This window comes from Sarcophilus harrisii, chromosome 2 (assembly GCF_902635505.1).
Source record: "Sarcophilus harrisii chromosome 2, mSarHar1.11, whole genome shotgun sequence".
Taxonomy (NCBI): Eukaryota; Metazoa; Chordata; class Mammalia; order Dasyuromorphia; family Dasyuridae; genus Sarcophilus; species Sarcophilus harrisii.
The window spans coordinates 241,510,078-241,532,283 of NC_045427.1; the positions used below are offsets into that span (position 1 = coordinate 241,510,078).

The 22,206-nt window shown below is 38.2% G+C and overlaps 1 protein-coding gene across 1 annotated transcript in view; it reads right to left on the reverse strand.

Annotated features, from left to right (window-relative positions):
* Positions 1–22,206, reverse strand: part of RBBP8NL (RBBP8 N-terminal like) — a 63,696-nt gene that overhangs the window by 10,825 nt on the left and 30,665 nt on the right. Inside the window, exons 5-11 of the mRNA XM_012539645.3 lie at positions 21,840–21,952; positions 18,811–18,883; positions 16,522–16,685; positions 16,064–16,146; positions 12,521–12,684; positions 7,912–8,776; positions 596–716 (exon numbers count right to left, since the gene is read on the reverse strand). Of these exons, the coding sequence (XP_012395099.1) occupies positions 596–716; positions 7,912–8,776; positions 12,521–12,684; positions 16,064–16,146; positions 16,522–16,685; positions 18,811–18,883; positions 21,840–21,952 (1,583 nt within the window). The remainder of the gene's footprint in view (positions 1–595; positions 717–7,911; positions 8,777–12,520; positions 12,685–16,063; positions 16,147–16,521; positions 16,686–18,810; positions 18,884–21,839; positions 21,953–22,206) is intronic.

Consider the following 22,206-nt stretch of genomic DNA (forward strand, 5'->3'; position numbering starts at 1 on the left):
CCTAGCTGTGTGATCCCTGAGCAAGTCACTTAACTCCAGTTACCTCAGCAAAAAAAGAGATTTGCATATATTATCTCATTTTAGTTTCATACCAACCAAGAATATTATAGGCATTCTTATTTCCATTATTCTACTTTTCCCTTTTCCATTTCATATTTCTGTCATTCTATTCCAAATTCCATTTAAATCTGGGAAGCTAGGTGGTAGAGTGTATTGAGCTCCAAGCCAGGAGTATGGAAAACCAAGTTCAAATGTAATCTCGACACTTACCAGCTATATGACTCTGGATAATTCATTTAACCTGTATCAGTCTTGGTTTTCTCATATATAAAATGGGAGTAATAATAGCAACCATCTAAAGGATTGTTGTAAGGATCAAAAAAGATAATAATCATAAAGAGCTTAACACAATTCCTGGCACATATAAATATTAGCCATTATAATTGGAAAGCTGAATAAGTTAAATGATTTGTCCAGGATCACCCAGCTGCTAAGTGTCAGAGGTAGAATTCTGAACCTAGGTTTTCTAGACTTCCAGACCATCAATCTGTCCACTGTATCTCTTTGTTATTTTGGTGACTACTAGTAGGATTACCTGGTTGAACATCTGCTTCTTGTTTCCGGAGAGACAACCTCAGTCTGATTCCTGCGTCATGTTCAGCCTCATCTGAAGTGAGTTTGCTGGGATGATGACCTTGTGGGGATGGCATTCGCTCCTATGAGATAAAGTGGAAGACAATAGTACTTAGCATCTCTAGTGCTCTGCAAGCTTCCAGATTTAAGCTGCTGAGCCCTCCAAACCTGGGGCTTAAAGAAACCCTCCCAAATGTCCCTGCTACAGGGCCAAGCCACATTCAACTATTGTTCCATGTTCACTCAAGGACACTCCCTTGGATATATGATATTTTTATAGATTTTTCATGGGATTTTATATGAAGCCTAACTCCTAATTTTTATAGCTGATAAAACAGTTCATAAATTTGAGTGGCAGAGCTGGGATTTGAACCTAAGCCATATTGTAACACTGGGCGACTTTTAAGCCCCTAAGGACTAGATCTCCAAGGGTTTTTCTAATTCTAGGCAGCTAAGCTCCTTTGGTTCTTATTTTTCATCATTTTACTTTTTAATGATGGGGTTATTTTTTAAGGGAGTCTTATGAGACATGGTTTTGGGCACAGAAAATTTTATTTATTTAAAGAACAATCAATACAATAGTCTAGAAACCACAGTGCATAACTGAAGAAATTTAGAGGCCACTGAAGGCACATCAGGGTTTTTTTTTTTTCTTTTTAATTTAAACAGTGCTATCATTTAGTCTCTAAGTCTCAAAGTCCCCAAGTCCCATAGCTGTTATGGCAAAGAGAATAAGGAGGGTGCTAAGCAATTAACACTTAGTATTTCCTGTGTGGAAAGCTAGTTAGAGGGACAGGGATGAGGATTCTCATGTGTTCTCCCAGGACAGGGAGCATGTATTCTTCTGAGTATAGGCACTACAATACTGAGCACATGGGAATAGGTAGGGTTGCAGAATATATAAAAAACTTATTGACCAAACAGGCCAAGAAGAGAACAGGACTTGAAGTCACAAGACTATTTCCAGCTCTGTCACATAATAACAAAAAATTTAGTTTTTTTTTTTAAATCACTTTGATTTCTGTGTCTGATAATTAATTGCCGGTTCATATCTTTTGACCATTTATCAGTTGGGAAATGTCTTATATTTATATAAATTTGATTCAGTTCTCTATATATTTGAGAAATGAGGCCTTTATCAGAGATAATTGTTGCAAAAATTTTAAAAAGCTTAAAAATTTTGTATAATCAGAATTATCCAATTTTTATTTTGTAATGTTTACTGATACACTATTCCATACTCTCCTAATTTGCTTTATTATTATACCCTTTATGTATAAATTATGTACCCATTTTTACCTTAATTTCTAACATACCATTTTCCAGTTTTCCCAGAAGCTTTTGTTAAATAATGAGTTTTTGTCTCAAAAGTTTGGATCTTTGGGTTGATTATATACAAGATTACTATGATCATATATTATATTGTGTTCCCAATATATTCTAATGATCTACCACTTATTTTTTTAGCTAGTATCAAAATGTTTTGATGGATAACTTATGTCAGATTGCTCACTCTCTCAGTGAGGGAAAGGAAAGAGAAGAAGGGAGATGTAGAATTTGGAATTCCAAACTTTATTTTTCCCCTACTTAATAGTATTTTCTTTTCTCCAATTACATGTAAAGATAGTTTTCAACACTCATTTTTATAAGATTTTGAGTTCCAAATTTTCCTCTTCTTTCCTTCCCTTCTTCTCCCTCCTGTCAGTAAGCAATCTGACATAGATTATACATGTACAATCATGTTAAGCATATTTCCATATTAGTCATGTTGTGAAAGAAGAATCAGAGCAAAAGGAAAATACCATGAGAAATAAAAAACAAAAAACAGAAGTGAAAATAGTATGCTTTTATCTGCATTCAGACTCCATAGGTTCTTTTCTGAATGTAGATAGCATTTTCCATCACACAAGTCTTTTGGAATTTTTCTTGGATCATTGTATTGTTGAGAAAAGTTAAGTCTGTCATAGTTGATCATCACATAATCTTGCTGTTACTATGTACAATATTCTCCTAGTTTTGCTCACTTCCCTCAGCATCAGTTCATCTAAGACTTTTCAGGTTTTTCTGAAATCTGCTTGCTCATTATTTCTCTCTTCTCCCTCCCTCTTTTGGGAAGCAATTGAGGTTAAGTGACTTGCCCAGGATTACACAGCTAAAAAGTATATGAGGCTGGATTCAGGTACCTCTGTCTCTAGGGTGAGTACTCTATCCACTTTATTACCAAATTGCTCCCTCATTATTTCTTATAGTATGGTAGTATTCTGTTACATTTATATACCACAAATTGTTCAGCTAGTCTCTAATTGATGGGTATCCCTGCAATTTCCAGTTCTTTGCCACCAGAAAGAGAGCCACTATAAATATTTTTGTACATGTGGGTCCTTTTTCCTTTTTTATAATCTCTTTGGGATATAGACCTAGTAGTGGTCTTGCTGGATCAAAGCGTATACACAGTTTTATAGGCCTTTGGACATGGAACTTAAAAAAAATAGTTTAAAATTGTTTTAACATGCAGCTGTGGAAAAAATAGATATTATCATTTTTAAAAATCACTTTAAGATTGACAAAGCACTTTCTTTATAACTGCTCCTATGAGACAAAATGTTACTTTCATTTTACAAATGAGGAATCTGAGACTAAGAAATATGGAATCTTCTATCCAATATCACACAGCTATTAAGTAGCAGACCCAGGATGTGAACATGTCTACTGACATAAAGTCCAGCAAGACTAGCTATATAACATCTTACTTTGTGCTTCATTTTTCTTCACTGTAAAATTAGTGAATTGATCTATTTGTTCTCTCACATCCTTGCCCCTCTGCAGGTCTAAAATTTTATTATTCTAAGATCTAAATCTAAACTACTGAGTGGATGAGTCTTAGACCCCAGGGCAAACTTGGGGATGGGCTGGGTGACAATGGAAAATAGATTACTATGGGAGCTTGGGGTGGGGTAGGGGAAACCCCACTTAGAAACCTCTCTTCTCTTTTTTTAACTCATTCTTCCAGGTTTGTATCTTCCAAGATTACTCCAATCTTCACTGAACTATCTGTTTTAAAAAACTCTGATTATACGTGGGGTTCATACTCCATATTATACCATTTCATTGTTTTATTTTTCAATGTCAGTCTTGTTACCTTAGCTCTTTGAAGGTAGGGCATATTTGAATAAAACTTTCCTACAATATCGCCAACAAATGCTTAGGTCTTTGCTTAAAGACAACTGGGGATAGAGGGAACCCACTACTTCCAGAGGCAGCTCATTCTATTTTTTGTATAAAATAAATTGTTATGAGATTTTTCTTTATATCAAGCCTGAGTTTGCCTCTATAACTTTTAGCCATTGCTCCTAGTCTTGTCCTCTGGAGCCAGACAGAAAAGTTTAATACATCATGCAAGTGATAGCCCTTCAAATACTTGATGACAGTGTTCCAAGTCCTTTGATCTCAAATTCTGTTTTCCCTAGTATCAGCTTGTCATTCTGTCAGCATCCCTGTTATTTGTCTTAGGTATAGATATCTAGCCACCCATGTGATATCACTTAAGGATGCTGTGAGACAAAATTTTGAAATACATTATAAAGGGATAGTTTGTGGACCTCTCAAAAAAGCATCAGTGATTGTGAAAAGTCAAATGGCTCTACCCAAAATGAGATCATTTAAAAAAACCTAGTAGCTCTTTTTGTGTGGCAAAAAAATGGAAAGAAAGCATATGTCCATTGATTATGGAATAAATGAACAAGATGTATAAATGAATGTAATGAAATATTACTTGTTAAATAATATTTTTAAAGAAATATGTTTTAAGTCTTTTAATAGATTATTCAAAATAAAGAATTCAGAGAAATGTGAGATGTATGAATTAAAGCAGAGTTTAAAAAATAGAATCAGCAGAACAGTATGCAGGACCACAAGAGAGTTTTTGAATATGCTAAAAGAAACCTTACTGCATAGTAAGTGAAATGACCTCTCTTGTTTTCAGAGGACAGATAATGAACCACATTTTTCTTTTTCAAAAGAGAGGTGATAAACTATGGCTGCAGGATGTTACACATCTTGTAAATGAGGCCACTCAGTAGGTTCATTTTACTTACCTGTTTTAAATTGTTACAAGGCAGGGTTCTATCATCAAATGATAATGACACACAAAGCAAAAGGAATTAATAAAACATTTAAAAGGTCATGCCAATGAAACTGGCTTACTTAGGTGACAAGGTCATTAAAGTAGTAGATCAGAAGAATGTAGAAGAAATGATTAACCTAACTATTGACAAAACATCTGGTAAAGTCTTATGTTATTTTGCAGAAAAGATGGAGAGAGACAAGCTTGATGGTATCTTTAGGAGTAGTTGGAATTGGTTGAATGGTTAAATCCAAAAAATAGCCATCTTGGAAGGAGGTATACAGGGAGATATCTATGCTTATCTTGAGTTATAAACATTTTTTTAGTCAGTGATTTGGATAGGTTTACCATAAGGCTACAAATGACTAAAGGGAAAGAGATAGCTTTCAAAAACCAGGCAGACAAGCCAGGAGAGGATAACTAATTTTCTGCTCTATTCAAGTTAAATAAATGTTGACAAATGTTGGAACTATGGGAGGTATAGAAATACAAGTTCCAGAGTCTTTCCTTAGAGTTTGCATCCACATAGTCAATTAAACATAATATAGGAAAAAAGATATTAAAGGCAGTCTACTGCCTAAAAAACTCCAGAGGTTCCCTATTAGCTTTAGGATGAAATCTCTTTGGCATGTAAAACTTTTTACAAGGTTTCCCCTTCCCATAATTTTAATTTTCTTGAAAATAAATTATTTCCTGGCACTCTGAGATCCAAGCTTACTTGCTGGGTTTTTTTTTTAATATATAATACTTTTATGCCCCATCTTCATGCCTTTGTACTAGGTCATCCCCATTGGAATATTCTCCTTCCTCACTTTTGCCTTTTGGAATCCCTGGCTTCCTACAAGATTCAACTTAAGCAGCTACCTTTTGAGGGAAGTCTTTTCTGTCTCCATCCTCCTACCCTGTCACCCTCCACCTCAGGAGCTGATGTCTTCTCCTACTATGCTCTGTATAATGTCTACTTTGTATATATCTTGCAAATGTCTATTTTTGCCCACATTGTCTCCTTCATCAAAATATAAATTCCTTGAGATGATTTTTGTCTTTGTACAACTCTCCTCCTCTTTTCCCCACCAAGTTCTTAGCAGAATATCTGGCATTCGAAAAGTGAACAGTTTTTTTGCTTTGGCTTGATTTGGAAGGCAGTCTCTGAAGGATGCAGACAAGATAGAGAATAGGTAGGGAAAGACCAATGTAGGCAGCAGTGTCCAGAAAGGCTTCCTAGGAAAGTGGACCTTGAGCTGGAAGAGACTTAGTAGGGAGGAGAAAGACTGAGACCCCTGGTACTCCTGAATGGACAAGGACTAATCACACTCTAGTTTGAACCACCTGTACAGCTCTTTAATCTCAGGTGAGTATACTGAGGTATATTGGAGGATACAGGACACTTTGTTGACAGGTAACTTGGGCAGGCTCCTTGATATCTGTTTGAAAGCCATGGGGATGGCATCTCTTTTGGGGACTCCTGTGCTCCTGTTCTGAGGAGCCTGCTTTGGCTTTACAGAAATCACAGATCCAGGTTTTTTTCATTAAGCAGAAAATTACTGAGAAGTCTTTCTAGAAGACACCTGCCTGGTGTAGGTATTGGAGCCTCTCCCCAGGTGGCTCAGAGAATTTGAGAATCACCAAGCATAAGTTAGGATTTGTCATCTCTGTTCTCACGACTCAGAGTGAGGTCACTCAGAATACTGGGGACTTCAGAGGAGTAGGAAAGGAAGGGTAATTAAACCTAGTGGTTTCCTTAGGAAAAATAAAGGAATATATAATCATTAATGCAGGTATGGGGCTGCTAGGCTTAGAGTTAGATCCCCTTTTGTTTCCCTTGTAGTGAGAACTTTGAGAGTCTCCATACTATATTATAATATAATCTCAATTTCTAAGAGTAAATACACCCAAACCACAATATGAATGTATTTTCCTAATGAAATATGGGTTATACCTGGAGATTTCCCCAGAGCTTAAATTAGGAGGGCAAAGTATCTTGGTGTTTTCAGAATGTAAACTAATCATATATACATATATATGTATATCTACACATATATATTATATAGGCAGATATACATATAATACATTATATTTATATACATACATATATGAGTGTATATATATATATATATATATATATGTATGTATATATACGAGTAGTTTACATTCTGGATATATGAGTAATTACATTCTGAAAGCGCTAGACAAAGCCAAAAAAACCTGGGCCAAGGTAAGTAAACAGAGTAAGGAAAAAGGTAAGGGAAAGGGAAAGGGCAAATGTTTGTTGCATTTGGAACATTTTTCTAACTAACCTATCTTACCAAAACAACAACAACAATAAGAACCCCAAAGCAAAAACAAACCCTTCTTTCACTACCTATCTACCTTTAATGATTCAATTAAGTATCTCACTGTCATGAAGATCCATTTTCATGGCTTTATGTGGGAAAAGCATTACTTAGCCTATATTCATTACTGAGATAAGGTATTAAAGCATTTTGAAAACTTTGAGCATCATATAAATGTCAGCTACTCTTAGAAAGTCTTAGACTTCATTACCATAGGTCTGGTATCTTAATTTCAATGTCTGACTTGGACAGATTTAGTCAAACCAATGCTGCACTCAAAACCCTTCCACAGTTTCTTTATTGCCTACAGGACAAAGGAAGCAGCACCTAGGACAGCACATGCACATAGTAAGGCTTAATAGGACCTTAGTAGATAGTTATTTAATAAAAGTAGGCATTTAATAAGTGTTTAAATTGAATTCTTTTTGATTAAGCTTCTGTCTCAAGTCAAGTTACAAATATATTTTAAGTATATCTTTTCTCCAGAAGCCAGGTATACAAGTGTTTGGAGTTTTTAATCAGATATTGACACATTAGTTTATCACTGCCTTTACTGCTGGCTGACCAGAAAGGGAGAGAGGTATCAGGCATCATGAGGGGATTTCTTAAAGCAGGTCAGTGGCAGTGAATGGGCAGTTGGGAGGGGATATTGGGGCAAAAAGAAGCTGCCCCAAAGCCAGACCTGGAGATCTCGGGATCTGAACTGGTTCAGCTCCTACTTGTGAGTGTAAGATTCAGTCTGTCACAGCATGCTTATTAAGTCAGGCTGGCGCATTCAAGGCTTTGGGGGGAAGGAGAACATTTCGAAGTCTGGTCACTTACCAAAGTTGCAGGGGGAACATCTCTGTCTTGGCTGCAGACTCGATCCGCATCTCTGGGAACATCGTGGGGGTTGGAGACTGGGAATTTGCTTAGTGTCTCTGGAATCATAAGGGAGTGAGCCCCTTTGCTCCTCTGTGCCGAAAATCTTTCCCCCAACTTTGGACTTGGGGTGCGAGTCTCTGGGGGACTAGGGGACTTGAGCCAATCGGGTAGTCTAGGGGCTTCCCGACAGCGGCCATAGTCGGAGAGGTCCAGGGGCTTGTCCAGAATATAATTCCGGGTATCCTCCTCTTTCTCCCGAGGCTCCGAGCAATCTCTCGCCACTGGGAGCAGAGGTCTCACGGGCTCTGCGCAAGGCTCCTTGCAAGGCGGATGCTTCTCTTCCTTCCGTATCTCTTTTCCTTCAGAGTCTATAGTCTGGTGGGGAGGAGAGGGTGGCTTCTCCTCCCGCTCCGCTGGGGCTGTATCTCGGTCTCTACTACTCTCCACCCGAACTCGGAGCCCTCGAAGTTGCTGCTGGGCCAGGAGATACTGGAGCCTCTCTCTCTGTTCCAGGAACTGGAGCGTGCCCTCCAGTCTCTGGTCGCGCATGTACACTATTGCTCCGGGCAGGTCCAAGAAGGCCGGGCGGTCTTCCCAGTCCTCCTGCAGCCGGCTCCGGACTTCCTCGCCTTCCTCACCCTTCAGCCCTCTCCTCGAAAAGCTCTGGGTCCCGGTGGGCGAAGAACAGTGACTTCGAAGACCAAAGCGATGCAAGGACAGGTGGCGGTTGAGAAGACAGAGATGCTCGCTGCGTGCTGTCAACTTCAGGGATTCATAGGAAGAAGCTGCCTCTCGGGAATCTTGCTTGTTCGTTTTCATGTAACTGGGCCGGGTACAGGGAGAAAAATACAACATAGGGCAATTGATCAAGCCGATGGGACAGTGAGAAAAAATATATTTAAATCCCTCTGTCCTCAGTTTCCCCTTCTGTAAAGTGAAGGGGCTGAGTTTGGAGGACTTCCAAGGTTCTTATATCAAAGCTATGACATTGTGCTTTTTGGTTAGAGAAAGCTAAGATGTAGGGGAAAAAAACACTGTTTTGCATCATCTATCTGTGTAGTTCATTTATGTTCACATCTGGAAGGAACCTCAGAGACCAACCCTCACATTTGATAGAGAAACTGAGGCCCAAAGAGATTGTGACTTGTCTAAAATTGTATGCCAGTAATAAGCAGGATTTGAAATAAATCCTCTCTGATTTCAAAATCGGTACTTTTAATATTGTCATATTACATACACCTGTATTCACTCCCTCCCCCCCAAAATCCTTCCATAGGGTGGCCAGACCAGATCATGTCATTGCTGAAAAATATGTATTAAATTGAATTGAGATTTTAGGTTGAGAATTCAAGGAAGTTAATACTTTTACCCCCCCATTATAAGCCTGATGGATTTCTAGTGAAGGTCCAACAAGCACATTAGTGAGTCTCCATCCCCCTAAATATTCCTTCACTCAAAAGTGTGAAAAAAATACTTAATATCTTTTCCTTTGAGACTAGTGGGGTGGCCAGAAGACTGGCTTTGTAGTCAGGAAGGTCTGGCCTTAAATTCTGTCTCTGACAAATACTGACTGTGTGTTGCAAGTCATGCCATCTAACTTCTCAATATTCTAGATGTTTTTCTAAGACTGTAAGTTGCAGAAAGTTGCAGATCTGAATCATTGAAGGGAGTTTACAAACTAAGAGATCTCTAATCTGATGAAATCTCAAGTCTAGACTCCTATTGCCTTCCCACACATCTCATATCTGGGGTATTATAAAATAACCACTATTCTATAATTGTAGAATATTAGGTCATATGGGGGACATAGAGTGATCACTTGCTACCTCCACCTGTAACTTTTTTTTTCTGGCTGAAATGCTTTTCCTATTCCTTTTTTTCCCCTTCCCTCTTGAAGACCTACAGAATCTCTTCAGAGAGCACTTATTACCTAAAGCCTTTTATTATTAGTTCTTTTTGCACACTGGTAAAACTTGTTTCTTCAAGTAGACTTTGAAATCCCTCAGGGCAGAGACTCCATCTTCTCTTTTTCCTCTCTCCCCCTATCACAGGACCTTGCCTAATAGATATTTGTTAATTGGCATTAACTAAGTTTGTATGCTCTGTGCTCATGCCAATTGAGGACTTTGTGGACTTGAGGTTGTGAAAAGTATATGTTGAGCAAGTGAGACGGGGAAACCAGCTTGCAAGTAAAAAAAAAAATTGGCCACAATAAGGATCTAAATGCAGATAATTGAGAGTTGGCCCAATATAAAGGGAAAGAAAAAGTTTTTTGAGGGCCAGGTGGAAATTCATTTACATTCAACTTTCACTTCTGCCAATATCTTAATCTTTTCAAACAACTAATTATAGAAAACAAACATCTAGTTTCTGGTGACAGACTTGGAGGAATGTAGAGCAACAGGAATGTTTGCTCCTATTAGGAAGTTTTTTACTTCAGATGTAAATTACATCTCTGCACCCCAAATGGATTTTACAGACACAATTTCCTTTTTTGGTGTGTGTCTCTATCTCCCTTTCACAGGGGTCGGTTCACAGGGAGAAGCCTAGTGAGAAACAACTGCCTATGCTTTCTCCATAATTTAGTACTGAGTTATGTTTTTTTTGGAATAAAGAATCATAAGACCAAAAGGATAGGAAGTAGATCTGTGATTTCATTGCCATAGGGAACTTCATGGTGGGGAAACCCCTTCTCCCAATGCAGACCATCTCTGCAACTTATGATATGTTTAGAGCACTGACAACTTAAGTAGCTTATATAGGGTTACATAATCAATACATGTCAGAAGGCAAAATTTATACCTAATAATAAATCTTCCTGGATTTGAGGATAGCTCCATTATGCCCCAATGCCTCTCAATAGGATCATAGAAAAGATAACAGAAATTGAGAACTGGGAGGGACATTGGAAGTCACCTCACCCAACTCTCCCTCCCTAATGTTACAAATGAGGAAACTGCAGTCCAGAAAGAGGGAATGACTTGCTTAATGTAACACAACTGGTTAGTAAAATCCAGTATGGAAGCAACATCATCACATTTTAAAACAGACTCTTTTCTGAAGTGAGACACAATTAATTTGGTTATACAATGAAAGAGCGATTGTCTAAGCTCACCCCAAACTTCTCTATTATTGTAAAACTCCACAGAATTAGTTGGAAGTGTTTGAAGACAGCTTAACAAAGGTACCAATCATTTGTTCAATCAATAAATATTTATTGAGGACTTTCTGGATATTCAAACTTATTCTTTGTATTATAGGTTAGAAAATGAAGGAGAATGGTCCTAGGCTTTGGAGAGCTTACTGAACTAGTTGGGGAGAGAATAAATACTCAGATAGGAAAGTAAATGTAGTGAAATGTAAAGAGTAGTATAATGAGTAGGGAAAGGAGATTTGGGTTCCAATTTCAGCTCTCACACAGTCTTATAAACCTGGCCTCAAAAAATAGGAGGCTCTGGTAAGGAGGGAGTTGAAGTAGGTAGTTTCCAGAAATCTTGAACAGGTTTGGTTTGATTTAGAGAGTTCAGATTTAAAGGTTTAGGGACAAATATATAGGAGAGGGACAAACATAAGAACAAAAGGGAAGTTACCCCAGGGCTTCCAAGTATCTGAAGGGCTTCAAAGGCCCTCTTGGAAAAAGTATGTGGTGAAGAACTGGATCTGTCTCTTACTAGTTTATTCATTCTTCCCCATCCCTTCCTCTGATCCCACTCTCAAATTTAATTCGCTTCATCATCCTGAAGACTGATAGATAACAAGGTGCAATAGTTTAGACTTTGTGCAGTCCAGATGTCAGGTTCTGGGGAAATGAACAAGGACTCCACCTCACCACAAGGATGGGTCAGGGCTGGGATGGAGATCTCTATTTAGGAGGGGAAAATGATGGGGAATTTCTAGGAGTGACCAGTTCCTTTAACATTTCCTTCTACCTAGCTTCCTTTTGACAGAACAACACTTCTCTCGAGTCCTTGGTTTTCCCAGACTTCCCCCAGAACAATATTCCACTCCAAATTTAGGTTAGGTAGATCAGGTGGTTTCCATAGCCTTCTCAAACTGATTCTCTTGCAGATGATCTTTGGTCTGGGCATTTGGAATAGCAACTGAATTTCTGTGAGGATAGGACCCCCAATCTAGGAAGTGTGTAGGAGGAAAGCTAAATCTACTCCCTCATCCTGATTCACTCCATTTAATATATGGGAGTGGGGTCCCTTTTGACTGGGAAACTGCAGAGCTCTCTTTTTTCTTAATTATGGATTATAGATTGAAGCTAGTGGATTATAAAAGTCATCTAGCCCAGTTCCCTCATTTTGTTCATAAAGAAACTCAGGGTCAAAGAAGTTAGGTAATTATTCTAAGGTCACACAAGTAGTATGTACCATAACTCACAAGAGTTATGATTTGAATCCTGGTCCTTTAATCTAATGCTTTTTCTGAAATAATCATGTTCCACTCCCAACTCAGCTGTGATCTGCTCAGAGTTAGTGGACTCTGGTGTGTGTGTGTGTGTGTGTGTGTGCGCGCGCGCTCGCTTGCAGGCATATGCCAACACAATTAGAGCTTCACTCACCTGTCCAGGGTATGGCTTTGGTCATAGGGTGGGGATGGAGGACTGCTTCTTGGTGGGGGTGGAGTGGCTGTCTCGGAAGAGTTTTTCTCAGAGAGACAAGATCGGGACCCTGGTCTGACCACAGCAATGGTCCCATGCAGCTGATTAGAAATCCTCTGGGGATTCTGAAAAGATGGGAGATGAAAACATCAGAGTTACCATCTTCATTATCCCTAAACAAGGACACATGGAATCCTATGCAGATGTGGCACTCTTTAAACAACTTTGTTATATGTGTATAAGCACACTCAACAGAGAAGTCAGGGATTGGATATTCATATTACAGAACAGATAACCCATACTACAAAAGATAGCAATCTACTCCTTATACTGATGATTTAGTATGTGACCTTGGACTATCATACGACCTCACTGGCCCTGGTTTTCTCATCTATTAAATGGAGATAGTACCTGCGCTTTCTCATAAAGTTTTTGTGAGAATAAAATGTGGGGGCATCTAGGTAGTGCAGTGGATAAAGCACCAGCCCTGAAATCAGGAGGACCTGAGTTCAAATGTGACCTCAGACACTTTTAACACTTTCTAGCTATGCGACTCTGGGCAAGTCACTTAACCCCAATTGCCTCAGCAAAAAAAACAAAAAACAAAAAACAAAAAACTTATGTATTGTCTAGTCCAATCTGTACTAAAATAATAAATTACACCTATAACATCTCTGGCAAATGGTCCTTCAGCTTTCTGCAGGAAAAGCTACAATAATATTCAGGACAACTGATGGGAAATGTCCAATAGAGAGCAATTGGTGAGATGGAATTAGAGTTCAAAACATAGATTAGGACTGGATGTAGACATCTAAATCATCTATAAAAAATAATAGTTGAACCAAATAGAACTGATGAGATTATAAGAAAAGTGGTGTAGGGAGAGAAAGGAAGAAGAAAGTCCCAGATTAGAGCCTTAAGTGGGGGCACACATAATTAGGAGCAGAGACAAGGATGGATATCTAGCAAAAAATATTTTAGGAGAGGATAATTGGCATGAAAGCTGAGGGAAGAGAGAGAAGAAAAATCATTACCATTTTATACTTATCTATTCACATTTCATATCCCCTTCCCAGAAAAATGTAAACTCTTTGAGAACAGGGTCTATTTTATATTTTGCATTTATATCTTTAACCTCTCCAAGAGTGTTTTGCACACAGCAAATGCTTAATAAGTGCTTGTTGGCTTGAATTGGATAGGGGAGCTCATCATTTTTTAAAGCAGCTAATTCCAACTTAAGAGAATTCTATTCATTAGATTTTTTTCCAAATCAGGTTTAATGAATCTTCTATATGAAAATCTTTCAAACAGTTGAAGACAAGCTCTCATATCTATCACCTAAGTTTTCTCTTGTCTAAGTTAAACATCCTTTTTTTCCCCCCTTCAAGTCATTTGCTTGGTTGTCCATCATAGTTTTCCTCATCAGGATATTCTATGTCTTGTCAGTATTTTTCCTTAAATGTGATTCTCCCAATGGCTGCACTTAGGAATAAAATTCTATGGGACTTTAACTACACAATGTCAGAGCTAGACTTCCAAGAGCCAAGATGGTGGAGTAAGCAGTAAATCACTATAACTCTCCCATATTTACCTCCAAACAACCATAAAATGTGCCTAAACAACTGGAACAGCAGAACCAGAAAAAAATGGTGTGTATGTGTGTGTGTGAAATAATCTTTGAGCCCAAGAAACTTGGAAGATCAGCAGGAGGGAGCTCTCTCACTCAGGTTAAAGGGGAGCACAGTCCAGAGCAGGAAGCATCCCAGCAGGCCAGCAGCAAGCCTCACCTCTGTAAATCAGTGGGAGCTCCTGAACCCCAGTGTGGTGGAGCAGACAAATGCCGACATCAGAACCTGCCATATGCCTCAGCATAGGCAGGGGAATGAGCTGACTCCAGCTCTGAGAACTACCACATGCTTTAGTGTAGCCCCAGGTAAACAGAGAAACACCCCTCTAGCCTCAGCACACACCATACTAGGCACACCCACAGATCAGCACAGGAACCTTGCTCAGTACCAGGTAAGCTGTCAGACCCCTTCAGCTTCTAGCCTCACTCCCTCCAACCAGAATCAGATCTAAGAGTCCCTTGTTAGCCTCAAGGCGACATTAATGCAGTATCAGTTAAACAGACAAGGTTTGCAGCCTGTGGCACAAGAAATCTGCAACAGTGTCCCTTCCATCCTGGGAGCAGAGCTCAAATTTTAGAGAATGGAAAAAAGGCTAAAAAAGGATTAAAAAACAACCAAAAAAATCTTACTATAGAAAGTGACAGGGAAGATCACGATTCAAACTCAGGAGAGGACAACAATGTCAAAACACCCATGGGCAAAGCCACAAACAAAAAAAAGTGGTTTCAAGCACAAAAAGAGCTCATGAAAGAGCTCAGAAAGAGGGTTAAAATCATATAAGAGAGGTAGAAGAAAAATTGGGAAAAAATGAGTGATGCAAAATTCATGAAAAAAGAGTTAACAGCTTGGAAAAAAGAAAACAACTACTTAAAAAATAAAATTGGTCAAATGGAAAAGGAAAATACAAAAACCCATTGAAGAAAACAACTCCTTCAAAAGTACAATTGACTAAATGGAAATGGAAGCACAAAAGCTAACTGAGGAAAACAACTCCTTAACAGTTATAATTGGGTAAGTGGAAACTAATGATTATGAAACATTAAGAATCAAACAAATTCAAAAGAATGAAAAAAAAAAAAGAAAATGTAAAATACCTCATTGGAGAAACAACTAACCTCCCTCTTCAACAATGAGATGAACCAAATCAGTTCCAATAGAGCAGTAATGAACTGAACCAGCTACACCCAGTGAAAGAACTCTGGGAGATAACTATGAACCATTACATAGAATTCCCAATCCCTCTATTTTTGTCCCTGCATTTTTTATTTCCTTCACAGGCTAATTGTACACTATTTCAAAATCCGATTCTTTTTGTACAGCAAAATAACTGTTTGGACATGTATATATATATATGTGTGTGTGTATATATATATATATATATATATATATATATATATATTGTATTTAACTTATACTTGAACATATTTAATATGTTTTGGTCAACCTGCCATCTAGGGGAAGGGGTGGGGGGGAAGGAGGGGAAAAGTTGGAACAAAAGGTTTTGGAATTGTCAATGCTGAAAAATTACCCATGCATATATCTTGTAAATAAAAAGCTATAATAATAATAATTTAAAAAAGAAAAAAAAGAAAAACAACTAACCTGGAAAATAGATCTAGAAGAGACAATGTCAGTATCATTGGACTATCTGGAAGCCATAATCAAAAGGACCTGGACAGCATCTTTCAAAAAATTATCAAGTAAAACTATCCTGATAACCAGAGGGAAAAATAAGCATTGAAAAAAATCTCAGGAAAGAGATCCCCAAATAAAAATTCCAAGGAAGATAATAGTCAAATTACTATCAAGGCAAAGAAAAAATACTGTGAGAAACAGTTAAAAGAAGAGATATGACTCCAAACTGTCCAATCCTCACCATGTCCAGAACTCGTTGCTCCTGTAGGTTTGTGCCAGGAGGGATTTTAGGAATTGCAGAAGTCTGGTATCCTGATGACTTTTCTATTTTTAAGAAAGAAAGAAAAGGTCAGAGAAATTGATGGAACAGGGTGTGTGAATTTCTGATGTGTGTATATTTTATTTTGTCTCTTCAGTGCAGTTAAATGCATGCATTCATATATTGGACTTCTTATGGATTCTGTGTAGAAGACATTATTTTGGTGGGCAAAATTTTGGTACCTGAAACCTCTTTCCCCTTCCCGCCAGTTTCTCAAAATCTCTAGTGGGATAGAAATTGTGAACTTAACTGAAAGGAAATTTCCTCCCCATGTGCCTCTTCTACCCTAGAATGCTGCCCATTTCACTTGGTGTCCACCTCTTCAGACTTTGGGTGACCCCCTTTTCTTGGTCCTCTCCCTTGCATGGTTCACACTGTACCTTCTCCTAGAGGTGTGTGGGGAAGATAGTCCTCCTCTGTCTCCCGACTTGGTGGTGGTTTCTCAGTGCTAGGCTTCCTCCCCCCTGGGGACAGTAAGGGCACAGGTGAATCTGGACTGGAGCTGCTTTCCCTGGACATAGTCCGGTGGTGCTTGGGTCTGTCTCTAGGAAGGGAGAGACAAAGAGGAATGAGGAGGATACCAGCCTAGCATGGTGGGATTGGTGAAGAGAGACTAGCCCTATGTCTAAATATATTCAGAGGACCCATATATGGTGGGGTTTGAGGGTTTCTGGGAAGGTAGGTCAGCTTGCATGGGATTATTTAGATTTGAAAAAGGATCATAGGGAACAATAACATAATTGCTTAAATTAGTTGAAAGTTTAGAGAAATAAAGTGATTTACACCCAAAACACAGGATTATGGATAGAGACTTGGAATCAGCAGATCCTGAGTTCACATCTGACCTCAGACACTTAGGAGTTGTGTGAGCCTGGGAAGATCACTTAACCTCTGTTTTTCTCTGTTTCCTGAACTATAAAATAGGGATAGTTATAATACCTCCCTTCAAGACCTGTGGTGAGGACCAAATGAGATAACATGTATAAAAAGTGCTGTGTGGCACATAGTAGGTATTATATAAAAGCTTATTTTCTTTCCAAGGACACACAGGTAATAAGCAGAAGAACCAGAGGTTTCTGATTCTAAAGCAAATACTCTTTCTGTTATATGCCATATTACCAGCTCTATTGCTTGTGATATCTCTCAGAGTCTGTTTCCTTTTTTTTCCCTGTAAATAATTTTGATTAGAGAATCCCTAAAGTCCTTCCCACCTCCAAAATCCTACAATCCTATACTCCTAGAAAAAAGCCTAATAAAATTTTCTCCCAATGATCCATGGAATCCTACCCTTTCATTCTTTAGGATTAAACACTTTCCTTCCTATTTCCTCTTTTAAACTGTAAGTAATCCTACCTCCAAATGAGTCTCAGTTTCCACATCTGAAAAATGAGGATACTTGACCTGTTTGCAGAGTTGTTGTGAGGAAAGCACTTTGTTAACCTTGAAGTGCTCAGAAATGTGATTAATTTTTACTTCTCTTGTAGAAAGAGAGATTGGGCCTGTAATTTAATTGAAACAGGCAGTTCTGAGATGGAGCAATTCCCTCTAACCCTGCAGGTTGAAACTTTATCAGCAATTTAATAGCTATACAATTTTATTGTTTAGCAGGCTCTGATGGAGAGCTAGATGAAAATGTCATTTGGAAATATTTAAGAAAATAAATAAAATACAATGAAACACAGATGACATTAATGTGTGTTTTTCTATGTCAATAGGCAGCTGTAAGGAATCCTCATGAACAGTTAGTGGTTCCCACTTCTACTTGAGTTTGATGTTGTTGTTCTGGATCAATGGTGTTAGATAGAAACTAATCCATGTATAAGTATCTCTGCTTTGTCTTAAAATGTAATGTCATCTATGTTTTATTGTATTTTCATTTGTTTTAGTTTTTAAAATGTAATGTTATTTGCTTTGTTGTATTTTCATTTATTTTAGTTTTAAAATGTAGTTATTTGTTTTAGTTTTAAAATGCAACGTTATTTGTTTTATTGTGTTTTCATTTGCTATAGTTTTAAAATGTAATGTTATCTCTGTTTTATTGAATTTTCATTTATTATATTAAATATTTTCCAATTACATTTTAACTTCCTTTGGTGGCATGTACCTGTTTAACACTTCGGGTCTAGAACACCGAGAAGTGACTTATCCTGGATCACACAGCTGCTATGTGTCAGAGGCAGAATGTGCATTCAGGTCTCTCTGGTCCCAAGCTTTGCTCAACTTCTGTTATACTAAATTGCCTCTCACCATTATTATTTTTGCTGTTGTTGTTCAGTCATTTTCAGTTGTGTCCAACCCTTTATGACCCCATTTAAAGTTCTGTTGGCAAAGATACTGGAACAGTTTGCCATATTTTTCTTCCAGCACAATTTACGGGTGAGGAAATTGAGGCAAAAAAGGGTTGAGTGACTTGCCCAAAATCAGAGCTACTAAGTGTCTGAGGCCATATTTGAACTCTAGAATGACAGTCTTCCAGGCTCTAAGCCAGGTGTTCTGTGCACTATGGTACCACCTCGCTGGCCACTATTATTACAGTTATTACAAATTAATGGTTAATGGTAGCTGAATGGCATCACCTTTCCTTCTTCAATGGGAAGTAGGGAATTGTTTGCTAAATTGGTGGTTGGGGGCTCCTGAGGTAAGGGGGGGTTGACAAAGCCAGAACTCACTCCAGATTTCGAAGTCTCTTCAACTCTTCCTTCAGGGTTTTGTTTTCTTCCTTTAGCCCGTTCATTTCATTAGCTATGGATAAACAGGAAAAACATCAGCTTGGCTTGGGCAGGGATCAGAATTAGAGTAACCCTGGACCTGTCTGCCCCAAGGAATAAACTGCCCCTCTGTGAATAGTCAGATACTTTGTGAAGAGCCATCACTGTCTGCTCCAGTTCACTTGCCAGAGAATATTTCAACACTAACCCCTAAATAACCTCCTGGGCCACCTTGGAGGAAATTAGTCCCTCTTAATGTGGTCTCAGTTTTCATATCTATAAGATGGGGTATTGGTTTTACCCACTGTGGTAGATAACATTGGGCTGGATCTTCTGTTTTTCTTTGCCCAGTAAATCGTGCCAAATGGAATGAGTCAATGGTTGGGATGGATTCCCAGGGGTAAATAGTAATTTCAGTGCTGGAATGTGTTTGTGTGTTAATAAAAGCTAGAAGTCATAGAACTATAGAGTGGAAAGTGACTTAGAGGTCATTTAGTACAGTTTTTCTGATAGTTCCTTATCCTCTCTTTGCTATCTTTCAACCCCAACACCAATACGATCTCCTCTATGAAGCTTCCCTCGATCCCCCACTACTAGAAATAATCTGTTCCTCCTTTGAAGTATATAGGCATTCATTTTTACCTTCCCTGTGGATTCAACAAAGTCTACTTTTATTGTAATTATGTATGTTGTTGCTTTATCCTTTCAACTTCAATGGTTGCCCTTTGAGACTAGGCCGTAATTTTTGTTGTCTCTTCCACATGTTTTTGTCCATTTTGAGTATGCAATAAATAATTATTGACTGGCCCAGGTGCCAAAAAAGTACAAGACTCCAATGGGCTTCCTCTTATTTTCTGTTCTTTTCACAAATGCTCCACAATGGGCACAAAGCAATGCTCATGTGTACATGTGTGTTCATATGTATACACACATACATACATATATATACACACATGGACATATAAATAGACACACTTGCCTATCTCACACATCCATATACTGCCCCCATCCCTATACTCATGCAGCACAGGTGCACATTCACAGACATATGCCATTCTTGTTGTTGAGTTGTTTCAATCATGTGTGACTCTTCGTGACCCTATTTGGGGTTTTCTTGGCAAAGATCTTGAAATGGTTTGCCACTTCCTTTTCCAGCTCATTTTACAGATGAGGAAGTGATTTGCCCAGGGTTACAAAGCCCAGGATCTTGGGCCAGATTTGAACTCATGAAGATTCCTTATTCTAAGGCTGGCACTCTATCTACTATACCACCTAGCTGCATTGCTCCTCCCTCCTGTATACAAATACACAAACATACATGGGCATGATTACTGAAATTATATAATGTGACAATACTATATATATGCATGTATATATATATATATATATATATATATATATAATACTTTATATTTTACAATTGAAGAAACTGAGGTTCAGGGAGATTATATGATTCATTCAGGAACCCACAGCTAGGACATTTGAATTTGAGTTCAGGTCTTCCTGATTCCACATCTAGCTATTTTTCTACCATACTCTGCTAATTTTCTAAAAATGAACCTTTATATAAGCACAAGCCCTAATGCCACAAACATACATTTATTCACAAGCATTCCTTTACAGTACAGTCCCTCGTACTCATGCACACAGTCACATGCCTTTGTCAATCATGTACATACATGCACATATGCACACACACATACAAGTGCATACACGTGTATCTGTAAGACAAGAATAAATTCTCATGCATACAATGATATACATATTCACTTCCCTTACATGTGTTCATCAACATGTACATGAACAGAGGTTTTTCTTTTTCAACCGAGACTTTTCGGAGAAGCAAAATCTTCTGTGTATTACTGGGAGAATTGTTAGGAGTTGAGGAGAAGATTCAGTCATATCTTTTACCCCTCACATCTTGAATACAAGGTTCTTTTTCCAGCTGACTTTCCTGGGAGTTTCCTCTCAGTCTAGGACAGAGCCTCTCAGGTGCACAGGGAGCCCACACAAGCATCTCCTTTCCTTTGCCCCTCTTCAGCAAGGGCTTTCTCAAAACACACCATTCATCTTGAAGCATTACACATTTATAGTGTCAGGTAGGAACTTAGAGCTTTTAAAAGCTTTGATTCTAGTCCCTGGATCATTTGCCTTCTTAGCTAGAGGAACACCAGATGATAGAGGGGAGCACAATGGAGATTGAAAGCAACCTTTGAGGTATTTTTTTTAGAAAATGCAGACACCAGAAAGCTTCTAGGGAGGTTGGTTGAGCTACCAAATTAATTTTCCTAAATCACAGGTCTAACCAATGTGATTCCCTTATTCAGTAACACCAGTGTCTCCTTATTGCATCTAGGGAAAAATAAATTCCTGTTTGACATTTAAAACCTTTGACAAATTAGTCCCAACCCATCTTTCTGGAATTCCTACATTCTATAATTCAGTCAAAATGGCCATTTTGCCATTCCTTATGTCTCATCTTTTATTTCTGTGTCTTTGCATAGGATGTCCTTCCCCTCCCATGCCTGCAATGCCCTGCTTACCCATTCATCCCTGTCTCTTAGAATCTCCTATTTTCTATAAAATTCAGCTTTGGTACCATTTTCTACATGGAGTCTTTGCTGAGCCCTTCCTACCTCCAAGACCCAGATCTGACTGCCAAAAGTGTTTAAATTTATTTCATGTAATCTTGTGTATATATATATATATATATATATATATATATATATATATACAAGTATACATATATATACAGTGTGTGTATAAAATAAATATATATACACATACAAATATATATGTATATACACATATATGTGTGCATATATACACATACACGTTTATGCCCACAATATTTCTCCTAATAGAATGTAATTTTGGGGGGGTTAGGGACAATTATATTTTGTTATTTGTGTCCCAAGCCTCTGGCACAGTGACTGGCACGTGATAAGCACTTGATATATGCTTTTTGATTAACTGAGGGACTGACTTACTGAGGATAAAGATGTGCTGTAGGCTCTGGAGATGAGAATTCTCATATTCATGCTGTTTCTTCTTGGCTAGCTCTTGAGTCACCATGCATCTGTCACAGAGTCCAGCCCTCAGCCTGAAATAAGAGTCATCTAGTTAATTGCCTCTATACCAAAGCTGCAACTTTCCTTCTTCCCTCCCTTCTCAAGTCAGGCCTGTTGGAGGTCATTGGACCTAACATAGAAATCCCACGTTAGGATAACCTAAATATAGTTTGGAATTGGAAAGAAACCTAGAGTGGGCTGTACTTATCTTTGGGTTGTATTTTAATTCAGAAAGAGGAAGACAAGAGATGAGAAGAAACTTCTCTAGATGGATTTTCTCATTTTA